The sequence below is a fragment of the Gymnoscopelus braueri genome (assembly GCF_963280865.1).
Source record: "Gymnoscopelus braueri genome assembly, chromosome: 5".
Lineage (NCBI taxonomy): Eukaryota > Metazoa > Chordata > Actinopteri > Myctophiformes > Myctophidae > Gymnoscopelus > Gymnoscopelus braueri.
Genome location: NC_137606.1, coordinates 53,210,776 through 53,225,604, shown reverse-complemented (window position 1 = coordinate 53,225,604; position 14,829 = coordinate 53,210,776). Strand labels below are relative to the sequence as shown.

The 14,829-nt window shown below is 45.7% G+C and overlaps 2 protein-coding genes across 2 annotated transcripts in view; both read left to right on the top strand.

Annotated features, from left to right (window-relative positions):
* LOC308085990 (ankyrin repeat and protein kinase domain-containing protein 1-like) overlaps window positions 1-14,829 on the top strand; it is a gene marked incomplete at both ends in the record, with an annotated part of 28,345 nt that overhangs the window by 9,068 nt on the left and 4,448 nt on the right. The window contains 4 exons of the mRNA XM_080429308.1: window positions 3,566-3,699; window positions 5,067-5,113; window positions 5,366-5,521; window positions 6,443-6,462. Of these exons, the coding sequence (XP_080285434.1) occupies window positions 3,566-3,699; window positions 5,067-5,113; window positions 5,366-5,521; window positions 6,443-6,462 (357 nt within the window). The remainder of the gene's footprint in view (window positions 1-3,565; window positions 3,700-5,066; window positions 5,114-5,365; window positions 5,522-6,442; window positions 6,463-14,829) is intronic.
* LOC308086080 (uncharacterized protein) overlaps window positions 1-14,829 on the top strand; it is a 499,718-nt gene that overhangs the window by 482,653 nt on the left and 2,236 nt on the right. The window lies entirely within an intron of this gene.

The window sequence follows — 14,829 nt, the reverse complement described above, 5'->3', positions numbered from 1 at the left end:
AATAGCTTGTGAGCTTGTAGATCGGCAATTTCCAAATGGCTGAGCTGTATGCAGGGCTGAAGTGGTTCTGCAGCAATTATCTACCACTTCAAAGTAAACAGTTACCAACGTTCTCAAGGTGTTTTGCAGGGGCAGAAGCACACTGTCTGCCTCTGAGATGTATGCAGTGGAAGTAAAAATACAGATAGCTGTAAGGGCTTTTTAAAGTAACAATACCTCAAGACTGTACTTAAGCACAAACCTGGACCTCAGGAAGAATAGTCTCCACTAAGGTGTAGACTAGTGGATGCTCCTTAAAAAAACAACAACAAACAAACAGACAGGACTTACAGAGGCCTTCATTCATTCGGATGACGTACATATAACATACATATAAAGACAACATATATGACACACTGTAGTACTATTTAGGGGGCAACCCTAGGCTGCAGAGCCAGCCGTTCACGTCACCTCGCTCGGATGCTGGAGCTAAACATAACGTGCATGTAACCTGTAGTATTTTTGGGGTCGCCCCTTAGCGGCAGTCTCAGCTTAAACATAATATAACCTGTAGTATTTTCTTAGCCGCAGTCTCAGCTTTCACATAATAACACATAACGACACATAACGTACACAACTTAGGCTACACGCTATCTTCTCCCATGTACCCGTTGTGATTTGCGGTTTAGAGAGCCGTGTAAAGCTCACTTAGTGTAGTGTCTCAGTCCTTGGCCTACACGTCGTTCACTCAGAAGTAAATCACTGTGCCCCACTGAGTCAGACTCAAAATGGTACGCAGCCATGCACTTGTGAATGCACCACAGTAACCAGAATCAGTAGTACTCTACACGGCCACCCCAAGCAGAACGATATGAATTGTGTTCAACCCAATTACACATATGGACCCAGGAACGGCAACGATCGAGGGGCACATATGAAATATGTTGAACCACGACCCTAATGTATAAAATGGGTGCGCCTGTCATTCATACGCTCACAATGCCTAATGCATTCACCTCTAACACTTACCCCAAAATGGGACACACATACAGCTGCAGCAGTCACACGGTCAGCCACCACTTGTCAGGTGTTCATTGTAAAAACCAGTTGGGGATGTGTCCGGTGGCGTAACGAACATATACAGAACGGACCAGCAGTCTGTGTGCAGCACACCTCCTGCTTACAGTAGATACAAACATGTACACTTAACAATGACACAATATCACTTTGTTACATACAAGACAAAACAAACAAACAAACAAACAAACGGTCGCAGTGTATATTTTTTTCAAGACTCCACTTTAAGTCTAAACCTTCACTCGGTCGCAGTGTATATTTTTTTCAAGACTCCACTTTAAGTCTAAACCTTCACTCGGTCGCAGTGTATATTTTTTTCAAGACTCCACTTTAAGTCTAAACCTTCACTCGGTCGCAGTGTATATTTTTTTTCGAGACTCCACTTTAAGTCTAAACCTTCACTCGGTCGCAGTGTATATTTTTTTCAAGACTCCACTTTAAGTCTAAACCTTCACTCGGTCGCAGTGTATATTTTTTTCAAGACTCCACTTTAAGTCTAAACCTTCACTCGGTCGCAGTGTATATTTTTTTCAAGACTCCACTTTAAGTCTAAACCTTCACTCGGTCGCAGTGTATATTTTTTTCAAGACTCCACTTTAAGTCTAAACCTTCACTCGGTCGCAGTGTATATTTTTTTCAAGACTCCACTTTAAGTCTAAACCTTCACTCGGTCGCAGTGTATATTTTTTTCAAGACTCCACTTTAAGTCTAAACCTTCACTCGGTCGCAGTGTATATTTTTTTCAAGACTCCACTTTAAGTCTAAACCTTCACTCGGTCGCAGTGTATATTTTTTTCAAGACTCCACTTTAAGTCTAAACCTTCACTCGGTCGCAGTGTATATTTTTTTTCAAGACTCCACTTTAAGTCTAAACCTTCACTCGGTCGCAGTGTATATTTTTTTCAAGACTTCACTGTAAGTCTAAACCTTCACTCGGTCGGACGTCGCTACATACAAGACAAAACATACAAGACAAAACATACAAGACACAACATTCAAGACTCTTCTAGGCTAAGCACTGTCTTTTCCCATGAACCCGGCGTAATTTGCGGATTAGAGAGCCGTGTACACACAGCTAACGTAGTGTCTCAGTAAACTATAGGATCATAGAACACAGAGAGACAGTGTAGTGTCTCAATAAACTATAAGATCATAGAATACAGAGAGACAGTTGCTGGGAGAATCAACTCGGTCCACCCAGCCACGCTGACGGAACATCATGGGGTTTAGGAAGTACAGAGCCTAAGTATTAAACACAAAGGTCATTCAATCTGCTGTTCAGTGGTGACTTCACATGCATGCAAACATATTTACACATTATCTTTAACAATTGACCTAAAATTTGATATAATACAATTCACATATACCACCGTGTGTACCCTTCCTGGGGCCCCAAGGAATTGTATCACATAGTGTATGGGCGAATTGTTATTTGAATCCTATGGATCCAGCGGTCGTCTGGACTGGACAGGGTCACGGTCGGGGTCACCAGCTGATGTGCCGTGGCAGACCTGTCACTCTTGGTTCAATAAAACCCTAAAGTCCAGTTTATAGACGACATACACAGAAATTACCTTTTACATGCGCAAGGCATCTTTATTGACAAACAAGGGAGATTCCCTCTATACTATGTGAATAAAAGAACAGCAAATTAATGATATTAAAACAATACGACCTGATATATCACGAAGGCAATTCGCTCCACATCTAAGTCTGCATGCAAACAAGCGTTCGGTTGAGCGCCTGGAGAATTCTGAAGTTCTTATCTATTACATTCAGTATATCAACGCTGTGGCTATCAAGGCCTGTCTTCTGACTGCACTCTATAAAGTAAAGGTTGACGGCCCAAGGTTCCACAATGGACCATCACCGTGGCATTTGGAACTGATCCGACCCGTGCCCGAGGGACACGTCAATATTTTGGCCCCGCGGTTCGGGGCTCGGGTCTTCGGTTCCGGGTGGACCCGTGCTACCCTCTAATGCAAGGTGCATTATTTTTAATGTGTAAATAGCCCATTATATTATGGGGGGGAAAAAACAGTGTATTTTTATTTTTTTATTGGTAAATAGCGCTTTTTTTTGGGAACACATCTCCTTAACGGTTAATGATCAATTAATCGGTAAGGCCTAACGTAACCGGTTAAGAAAATGTCTCCATTTGGCCATCCCTAGACAGGACAGCCTAGGTGTCTTGTACATGCACCAACTCTATATGAATGTAACAGGCTTACGCTACAAATGCTTAAATGAAACCTGTCAATCTCTAAAAGGTGGCTTTCACATACAAAGAGACACGTTTGCCACACTGGCGATTGTAAACAAACACATTATGAGAAAAGTATCAGAGAATAGGAAAGATGCATACTAACGCGCTTACTATATCATCATTCACTCTTGCTCGCTATCTCCTAACCTTCGCTCTATTCCTCCTTCCATTTCTCTGCATGTCTCTCTTCCTCCATCTCTGTTTCCTTTATTTTCTCTCCATTCTCCTCTCTTATTCATCCAGATCACTGACTTCGGCATTTCCAAGCTTGTCGACGCTGTGACGTCCAGTGGCATCAAGGGGGCGGGAACGATAAGCTACAAGCCTCCAGAGGCCTTCTCAGGCACACCCGCCACCCGTGCCTTTGATGTCTACAGGTATAAATCACTGTGGGATTGTCTGTGTCTATCTAATTATATCCCCAGAATCAATTCATCTGTCTGTTGCTGCAAAGCCCTCTGAATGTCCAACATAAATCATGAACTGCTCATTACGTGTAGTGGATAGGCTTCATACCATTCAAGTAGAAAGTTCATGTTGTCATTTAGTCATGTTGATCTTTCTGTTTTATCAACCCAGATCTCCAGACAATTTAGTATACATTGCACGGACCAAGTGCACGTCATTCCGTGCATAGTCGCCTAGAAAACCTGAAATTCCGTGCATATGTACGGCGAATAAACCATTTCGGAGGCGCGCAGTCTCAAGGGAACTGTCGCCACGTAAGGGACCACCGAGTGAGCTAAAGCAAGCGTGTTGCCGTCCCGAACATTGCGACGTTCCCTTGTGCCTACTCAGCGCCGTTTGAGTTATGTACCGATAGGCACAGAATCGTTTTTTTACATATGCACGGAATTTCGGGTTTTCTAGGCGACTCTGCACAGAATGACGTGCACTGGGTCCATGCAATATGTATACTAAATTGTCTGGAGATCAGGCTGGTTTTATTAGATTTGTATTGTTTTGTTTAACAGAAAGTAGATACATGTACAGGGGTGCACATAACTGGTGCGCAGGTATAAATAATGCGCGGCACATCAGACGACGCGAGGCGCTTTTGCGTACCAACAGCTGGGACAGGAATTTCCAAGCTTTTATTTTTTAGCAAAACTAAAAAATAAAAGCCTGGAGATCGAGGCTAGGAATTTAATTCCTGAAGCCACACTCACACATTCACGTTAAAGCACGCGTCGGTCCCATGTATAGCCATAGGCGCAGGGGGAGAGGACGCATGCTGCACGTGATTGTGTGAGTGTCTCGCATCGCCTCGGCTCGCATTGCCTCGCTGCGTGCACGCAGCCAGCAGCGGCTGTTAGAGGCACTCGTCACCGATGATGAACGCACCGTAATGGTGCAAAAATGACCGTGAACGTCCCAATCTGACGGATAAAAACAGCGCAGCACAGGGCACCTGTGGGGCTTCACCAAACGGCGTGAGAGAAAAAGAAACGGCGAAAATCGGCGGAATTTGGAAGCAGAGCGTCCTTTTCTCTCTCCAGGTGCTCTTCTGAGTACTAGACCTAAAAAGTTATGTGCACCCCTGTACATGTAGCTACAGTAGCATACATGTATGTGCAAACTAACCTAAGTTCACGTAGGCCTATGTGTACAGTGACAAATACCTCAACAATGTGGACATTTTATCTAGTTGCTATTTTATTTTGTTGTCTTTTGTATGTGTTATGTGTTATCGTTATATGTAAGGTAATTGCTGACATTGCTGATGTCTCCCTTTTTATTTTAGCTATGGGATACTTCTGTGGTCCATTGTGAAGGGGAAAGAACCATATGGCAAGTGATTTTCTCTCTCTTATTTTTCTTTCTTTGTCCTTTGTCTCTCCATCAATCTCTCACTCCTTAAATCACACACTGCCTCTGACTCACATATGGCACTCTTTGGCTTAATGTTAATTCAACGATTATTCAAACGAATTAGAAACACATTGTTTGACAAGTGCCTATTCTCCTATAAATTACTACGGATTCTCTTCAATTCATCCATCCATCCCCTCCCATAAGCTATCCTCCACTCTGTTCTCTCAGATACCGACCCCGCCATCATAGCGTATCGGGTCCCTAAGGGACAAAGGCCGTCCCTGGTGGAGGTTGACCCAGAGCAGGCCCCGGGGCTGGAGGACCTGGTAAAGCTCATGGAGAGGTGCTGGCACCAAGAACAGGATGAAAGACCTCTGTTTCCAGGTAAGATGGCTTCCATGCAACAACCATCACTTGGATGTAAAGTTGAATAGTTTTAGACCTCCAAACTGCAGAGAAAGGCTTGCTGAACACTGGTGAACTGATCACCAAGGGGAGAAATTGAAATACCACTGAACACAATGGAATATTGTGTGTCGTGTACCGCGTTTGTGTTGCAATCAGCGGCAGGTGTTCGTGCTCATGGAGACAGACAGATATACATACATACACACACACACACAGACACAAACACACACTTTTGAAATATTTATTTATGTCCACATAAACAGAAATACAAGATGTACAAAGGACATAAACACTGCCAGTGCAGTCAGATAAAGGGAAAACAGCTAGTTACAAAGTGCATGTAAAGCAAAGCATTGTTACATACAAAACAAAAGATGGCATATTTGTCGAACACAGCGGACAACAATCATGGGTAAAGGAAACAACGCCTCCTCCTCCACACACACACACACACACACACACACACACACACACACACACACACACACACACACACACACACACACACACACACACAATCAAATTGTATTGTTTGTTTGATTGATTGATTGAATACTTTATTAGTCAGAAATGTAAACAGTACGTGGTACAGTAAGACAATGAAGGACAAAGACTCAACCAAATAAAACCACAAGTCTGTATGACAAGCAGTGTAAAGTTATGTCAACATTTAGAAAACATCATGACCAATCAGAAAAGAGTGGAGCTAAAGGCCAGTCCACACCAATGCAACTCGTCGCAACTCCTTGCAACATGCAACTATAGGCCTACTTGCAACCATTTTCTTCAATGGCAGTTGCAAGGAGTTGCATTCTGGCCTTTAGTTACACCAATGAAGACTAGAGCCATATTCCAATACTCTAACGTCCACACTCTTGTCCTCCACATACGCCTCAGTCCTGCCTCTGTGCGAGGAGGTGAGGATAAAATGCGAATCCAGAGGAATCAAGGATGACAGCCACATTCCAATTCCACACATTCCTGCCTGCTCACTCACTCGTTCCTCCTGGCTGCATGTCATGTTGTATATTAGATGCTGGTTGACTTGCATTCTCCCACACCATGCACAACAAACAGCACGATTGTATACATATGGGTACACTGTCGCGCCGGGTCGGAAGTTGTAGGGAAGCGTTGAAAGTCTTTCGACCGTCGGCTAGCACGGGGCTGGCGGAGAGGAGGTAGAGCTCTCTGGTTAGCTGATGATGATGATGATGATGATGATGATGATGAAACGTTGAATTACTTTGTGTGCAAGGCTTGTGTGGTGAATAGCCTATCCTACAGTAGGCTACTCGGAACAGAAATGACAGGCTTCCATTTTTTCATTCTAGCTATCTATTGCTGCAGGCACACAGTGTGTATTGTATCAATTAACATTAAATATGAAAGATATGATACACCAAAATAGTTTAAATACAGATGACCTTGTCCCCATGCCCTAAGCACCCTACAGTGTGACGTGTCGGCTCTCAGGTGCATTCAGAAACTTTATTTCACACGTTCCAACCGACTGATCTCCCGACTTCATTCGACTGCCAGTCTGTATAGTAATCTGTAGTAGTCCGTTTGGTGGAGAGCTACCTTAGGTCATACTTAATTTAATTAATACTTAATTAATAGGTCATAATATTGTATTTTTCCCTTGGAATACATAGGACCTCAATGGAAACAAGTGTACTAGGACTTTTTTTGCGTAAATCCTTTTAGACCAAGTGTATGACTGTACTCGTGCTGTTTGCATTTATGTCTAATAAAGTATTCAATCAATCACTCATTCCTTGGATCATTACACAACTCCCCAAATAGGCTACGCCCATTTCCACCTGTAGTCAAGTGATCAAGATGTATCTTTCACATTCTATTCCGATTGACTATGATTGGCTTTCAATGTTTGCGGGAGGGGCCCGTTTTAAACGACATGCCACAAGCCAGACGTGCCAGATTACATCCTCTCTGATGTTTCATTTTGAAACTGTTAGGGTGTTTCATGTCAGAATGAGACCAACAGGATGAGGCTATAGTCATTAAAACAGGCGTGGGGGATTTCAGCTGATGGCCCCGACACACCACCCATAAAACAAACATGGGTAAATTCTCCTTCTACAGCACTGCCACCCGGGTGTGGAATAGTCTAACCCCATTCCTCAAAAAATTTAAAACAACCCTGAAAATTCACCTTTCAGGAGGCCAAAGGGAGAAGTAGCACCATTTCTCCCATTGACAGATGACCCCCCCCCTTTCTTCGACTCTCACCCCCCCAACCCCCCCCCCCATTTTTTTGTTTATTTTCCCAACTCTGTAAATATAGTGTTTTTTTTGTGATAATATTAAACTGTTGGTGCTACTTTATATGTCTATGAATTGAATACCAAGGACCTCAATGGAAACAAGACCGCAAGGACTTTTTTGGAGGGACCTTTTAGACAAAGTGTTTTAAGTGTACTTGTGCTGTTATTTACATTCTGCCTAATAACATATCCAATCAATCAATCAATCAATCAATATTCAATCAATCAATCAAACTGCAGTCTGTCTGACCAGCTGAATCTACTGTTCCCAGAATGCACTGCTGTGACAGGAGCCATCTATGAGAAACACGAGCCGGGGATTAAGGATGCCGTCCACCAAGTGGTATCAGAGCTGGTAATGAATACATGCAGTCAGCACTCACTTTCTCACTTTAAAATGATACCATCCTACAAGTGCTAAAGGAGTTGGTAATGATGACGGTAATGATTATCCATCTATTCAAATGCTTTTATGTCTTTGTTTTCTTTCCTCTCTCTCCTCCTCCCTCTCTCCAGGACCAACAGGAATCAGGTATGTGCTTATTCTCAATGATAGTCATCGTAAATCAAGGTTCAAGGTTCATTTTATTTGTCATTTACATGCTTGCACCTGAAACGGGAATCGTACCAGCAGTGTCCAATAAAATAATTATCAATACATAAAGAATAAGCATAAAATCCTGAAATGGAGTGAATTCAAACTGAGCAGCATACATATGCAAGATGATCTCTCCTTCAAATGTGTTTTTGAGGTTTAAATAATCTTTTAAGTGTCTAATGCTGGTTGACTCTGAATGGAGTCATTTAATTTAGGCTCAACCTACTAGCGCTATCAATTCCCATTGTTTTCAAAGCAGTGTCCGTCATAGTCTCCTTTGGCACAGCAGTTAAGGTTACAGAGTTACAGGTAAAGGGTAAGGAAAAGAAAAAGTACTGTCAATACAAGGCAAAAAGAAAAACAAGAAGCATCAACAATACAGAGCAACGGTACAGAAGTACTACAACTGTCCTGCACTATGCAGGACAACAACAGTGTCCCACCGTGCCCCGTCCTGCACTATGCAGGACAACAACAGTGTCCCACCGTGCCCTGTCCTGCACTATGCAGGACAACAACAGTGTCCCACCGTGCCCTGTCCTGCACTATGCAGGACAACAACAGTGTCTCACCGTGTCCCGTCCTGCACTATGCAGGACAACAACAGTGTCCCACCGTGCCCTGTCCTGCACTATGCAGGACAACAACAGTGTCTCACCGTGTCCCGTCCTGCACTATGCAGGACAACAACAGTGTCTCACCGTGTCCCGTCCTGCACTATGCAGGACAACAACAGTGTCTCACAGATTTAATAATACATTTTCTATCTATTCTAGAGGAATACGAGAAGCGTCTCTCTGAGGATCTGTAAGTAATTTTCATTTAAATTCATGTTTAGACCAAACACTGCATTAGTAGAAGAGGTGAATTATGTATGTATGTATTATTGATTAAAAAAGATAACACGCGTGTTTTCACTCCATCTCCTTGTAACCTTACTGTTGCATCCTGGGAGCCACAGAAAACATTGACATTGTATGTTTCTGCAAACGTCTGATAATTAACATTATGATGTTTCTGAATCCATTTGATATTAATATTGAAGAACTACACAATTTAATAATATATTATAAACTGATTCCCACCCTTGTGCTAAATGCTCAGCTGATGAATAGGAAGGTAGCTTTCCAGAATGTTTTTTATCTTTCTCAATAGATCCTCATCATCACCAATATTCTCAATGTCAATACGTTTTTTGTTTTGTTTTGTACAGATATGGTAATTAACAGTAGCCAGTGGTGGAAAGTAACTAAGTACATTTACTCAAGTACTGTACTTAAGTACAATTTTGAGGTACTTAATTGGAGTATTTCCAATTGTCAATACTTTTACTTCTACTCCACTACATCTCAGAGGCAAATATTATACTTTTAATCCATTACAATTATTTGAACACTTAAGTTACTAGTTACTTTGTAAAACAGTTAACCAGTTTGAAAATAGCCGATCTGCAAGCTCACAACACGTCGATGCCTCGAGAGCTTGTAGATCTGCTATTTTCAAAAGATTTTATTTTATACATTTGGAAACTAAGAATGGTTCACCAAACACTTCATGGACAATTCAAGACGAAGTGATGCGACCCGGCCCGGAGGAAGCCCGGGGCCCTCCTCTGGAGCCAGGCCCGGAGGAAGGGCTCGTCAGCGAGCGCCTGGTGGCCGGGCTAACCACGGAGCCCGGCCGGGCACAGCCCGAAGAAGGAACGTGGGCAGATCTTCGCCGCCACGTGGGCCCACCACCCGCGATCGGAACCAGTGGGGTCGGGTGCACTGTCAGATGGGTGGCAGTGACAGCAGAGGTTCCAGACGGACCAATCAGGGGCAGCAGAGGCTGACTTTTGGGACGTGGAACGTAACTACGCTGGTGGGGAAGGAGCCTGAGCTGGTGCGGGAGGCAGAGCGCTACCGGTTAGACCTGGTGGGGCTTGCCTCCACACATAGCAAGGACTCTGGAACCAAACTCCTGGACAAGGGGTGGACCTTGTTTTATTCTGGAGTTGCTCAGGGTGTGAGGTCTCAGGCGGGTGTGGGGATACTCACAAGCCCCCGGTTGAGTGCCATCACGTTGGGGTTCACCCCGGTGGACAAGAGAGTCGCCTCCCTCCGCCTAAGGGTTGATGGGGGGAAAACTCTGACTGTTGTCTGTGCGTACGCGCCAAACAAGAGTTCAGAGTATTCGGCCTTTTTGGATACCCTGCATGGGGTCCTGCATGGGGCTCCGGTGGGGGATTCCATAGTCTTGCTGGGGGACTTCAACGCACACGTGGGCAATGACGGGGATACTTGGACTGGCGTGATTGGGAGGAACGGTCTCCCTGATCTGAACCTGAGTGGTGGCTTGTTATTGGATTTCTGTGCTAGTCATGGACTGACAATAACAAACACCATGTTCAAACATAAGGATGCTCATAAGTGTACTTGGTACCAGAGTACCCTAGGCCAAAGATCAATGATCGATTTTGTAATCGTATCAGCTGATCTGAGGCCGCATGTTCTGGACACTCGGGTGAAGAGAGGGGCGGAACTGTCAACTGATCACCATCTGGTGGTGAGTTGGTTCAGATGGCGGGGGAAGCCTCTGGACAGACCTGGCAAACCCAAGCGTGTAGTGCGGGTGAACTGGGAACGTTTGGAGGAGACCTCTGTTCGGAAGGAATTTAACTCCCACCTCCGGCGGGACTTCTCTGGCATCCCTGTGGAGGTTGGGGGCATTGAACAGGAATGGGCAATGTTCAAAGCCTCTATTGCTAAAGCTGCGGCTGTGAGCTGTGGTCAGAAGGTCTTAGGTGCCTCAAGGGGCGGTAACCCTCGAACACCCTGGTGGACAGCGGTGGTCAGGGAAGCCGTCCGACTGAAGAAGGAGGCCTATCGGGGTATGATATCCCAGGGGACTCCAGAGGCAGTTGCAAGGTACCGACAGGCCCGAAGGGCGGCAGCCACAGCTGTGACGGAGGCTAAGCAGCGGGTGTGGGAGGAGTTCGGGGAATCCATGGAGAAGGACTTTCGGGCGGCACCAAAGTTGTTCTGGACGACCATACGGCACCTCAGGAGGGGAAAGCGGGGAACCATCCAAGCTGTATACAGCAAGGATGGGGCTCTGCTGACTTTAAGTGAGGAAGTCGTAGGGAGGTGGAAGGAACACTTTGAGGAACTCCTAAACCCAATGACATCAGACCCACCCTCCCTGACAGGAGCAGAGCCTGAGGATGATGGGGGATCGGCGTCAATCTCCCGGAAGGAAGTCACTGAGGTAGTTAAACAACTCCACAGTGGCAAAGCTCCGGGGGTTGATGAGATTCGTCCAGAAATGCTGAAGGCTCTGGGTGTTGAGGGGCTGTCTTGGTTGATACGTCTTTGCAACATCGCGTGGAAGTCTGGGACAGTACCGAGGGAGTGGCAGACTGGGGTGGTGGTCCCACTTTTCAAAAAGGGGGACCAGAGGTTGTGTGCCAATTACAGAGGTATCACATTACTCAGCCTCCCTGGGAAAGTTTATGCCAAGGTACTGGAAAGGAGGGTCCGGCCGATAGTCGAACCTCAGATTCAAGAGGAGCAATGTGGTTTCCGTCCTGGTCGTGGAACAACTGACCAACTCTTTACTCTGGCAGGGATCCTGGAGAGGGCCTGGGAGTATGCATATCCGGTCTACATGTGTTTTGTGGATTTGGAGAAGGCATATGACCGGGTCCCCCGGGAGTTTCTGTGGGAGGTGCTGCGGGAATATGGGGTGAGGGGGACCTTGTTGAGGGCCATCCAATCTCTGTACGCCCAAAGCGAGAGCTGTGTCCGTGTGCTCGGCAGTAAGTCGGATTATTTTCCAGTGGGGGTTGGTCTCAGACAGGGCTGCGCCTTGTCACCTATCCTGTTTGTGATTTTCATGGACAGGATCTCGAGGCGAAGTCGTGGCGGAGAGGGTATACGGTTCGGTGAGCTAAGGGTTGCGTCACTGCTTTTTGCGGATGATGTGGTCCTGATGGCACCATCGGTCCGGGACCTTCAGCTCTCACTGGATCGGTTCGCAGTCGAGTGTGCGTCGGCTGGGATGAAAATCAGCATCTCCAAATCTGAGGCCATGGTTCTCAGCAGGAAACCGGTGGATTGTGCAGTCCGGGTAGGGAATGAGGCTTTGCCCCAGGTGAAGGAGTTTAAGTATCTCGGGGTCTTGTTCACGAGTGAGGGGAGGACGGAGCAGGAGATCAGCCGGAGAATCGGAGCAGCAGGAGCGGTATTGCAGTCGCTGTACCGCACTGTGGTGACGAAAAGAGAGCTGAGCCAGAAGGCAAAGCTCTCGGTCTTCCGAGCAATCTTCGTTCCTACTCTCACCTATGGTCATGAAGTGTGGGTCATGACCGAAAGAATAAGGTCGCGGGTACAAGCGGCCGAAATGAGTTTTCTCAGACGGGTGGCTGGCATCTCCCTTAGAGATAGGGTGAGAAGTTCGGTCACCCGGGAGAGACTCGGAGTAGAGTCGCTGCTCCTTCGCTTGGAAAGGAGCCAGCTTAGGTGGTTCGGGCATCTAGTACGGATGCCTCCCGAGCGTCTCCCTAGGGAGGTCCTCGCTGCACGTCCCACTGGGAGGAGACCCCGGGGCAGACCAAGGACCAGATGGGCGGATTACATCTCCACACTGGCCTGGGAACGCCTCGGGATCCCCCAGGAGGAAGTTGCTAATGTTGCTCAGGAGAGGAAGGTCTGGAGCTCTCTGCTGGAACTGTTGCCCCCGCGACCCGACTCCGGATAAGCGGTTGAAGATGGATGGATGGATGGACATTTGGAAACTTGTGAAATGGGACATTGTGCATAATGAGTAGTAATTTTACTCTTAGTACTTAAGTACATGTTGATGCCAATACTTTTGTACTTTTACTCAAGTAAATTCTTAATACTGGTACTTTTACTTGTAACAGAGTATTTCTACATTGCAGTATTGATACTTTTACTTAAGTAAAACATTTGAGTACTTTGTCCACCACTGACAGTAGCGTTGTTCTTTTCCTCTTAGGAGGGAAGAGATGGACTGATGATGAAGCAGGAGTTTTGATGTCTGCCTGTTCCTGCCTGTTCCTCCAGTCTCCTCCTGTACTTCCATACTTGTCCACCAGATGTCGCCTCATCTCGTCCCTTTGCTTGTAATCCCTGTATTAATCACACATGTGTTGATTACCCATTACCTTCACCTGTTATTTAGCCTGTGGCTCAGTGTTTGAACAGAGCTTGTTCATGGCCTTTTACTGCCTCTGCCACTATAGCCTCGTCTCTAGGGCCACCAGCAGAACCTCAGAAAGGAGGACAGGCACAGCAAGGACCCCCACATTGATATGTATTATAGCCACGGACCCCCTTCTCAAGATATTTAGTCCCAGGGACCCCCCAAGATTATTCCAGATTTTTCAAAATGTTTAGAAAATACAAGCTCTGAGCTTGTAGATCTGCTACTTTAGAATATAGTGTAAAATAGATGCTCTATTAACTTATGAGCTGGGGACCCCCTTTATTTATGGAACCAAATGTCACATAAAGTGAATATTATATTATATACCAGGTCCTCTATGAGCATGTGTTCACTGGTGTGTGTGAGTTGTGGTTGAATGGCATATGAAATAAATCAGTCTGGTGATGGACCCTGTGAAGCTGTGTCATAGTGTCCTGTGTGTTCTAATCAGTGCTGTAAAGTAACTAAGTACATTTACTCAAGTACTGTACTTAAGTAACATTCTGAGGTACTTATACTTTACTGGAGTATTTCCAATTTCCAGAGGCAAATATTGTACTTTTACTCCACTACAATTGTTTGAAAACTTTAGTTACTGTAGATTTTGATTATTATTACAAAACATACATTAACCACCTCAGCCCTACAGTATATATGTCACAGGTAAATTGGCATTCCAGGTAAATTGGAAGTGGAGCGCTTGTTTTTAGGCGCGGGGCTGCGAGGCGGCAACAAAAAGACAGCAACCAGGAAATGCAAGCACTGGCCTCAGTGGCGCACTTCGATAATCATTGGACCCTCCATTCACTACCATTGGGAGTCTGGGTTTGACTCCCGCTTGGGACATTACTTTTTCAAACAACCGCGGACTACTTTTTTTCGCCGATAAAGTATAGTTTTGGACCATGACGGAGGCGCGCCAACTCAGCAGACCTTGAGGCCGAGGAGTCGCGCCCGAGCGCCTCCAGGCGCGAGTGCCCGCGACGACTGGCCGATGGTCTGCTAGTCGACGTAAGCGCCGTCCGAGTTATGTACCGATAGGCACAGAATCGTAAATGATGTTGTGGGGACTGCGTTTGCCCCAACTGCCACTCACTGCACTAACATAGCCCGCCAGCACTGCCCCCTCGCTCCCTTGTGCTTCAACTGCATGGAATACGGCTGTGTGTGTGTGTGTGTGTGTG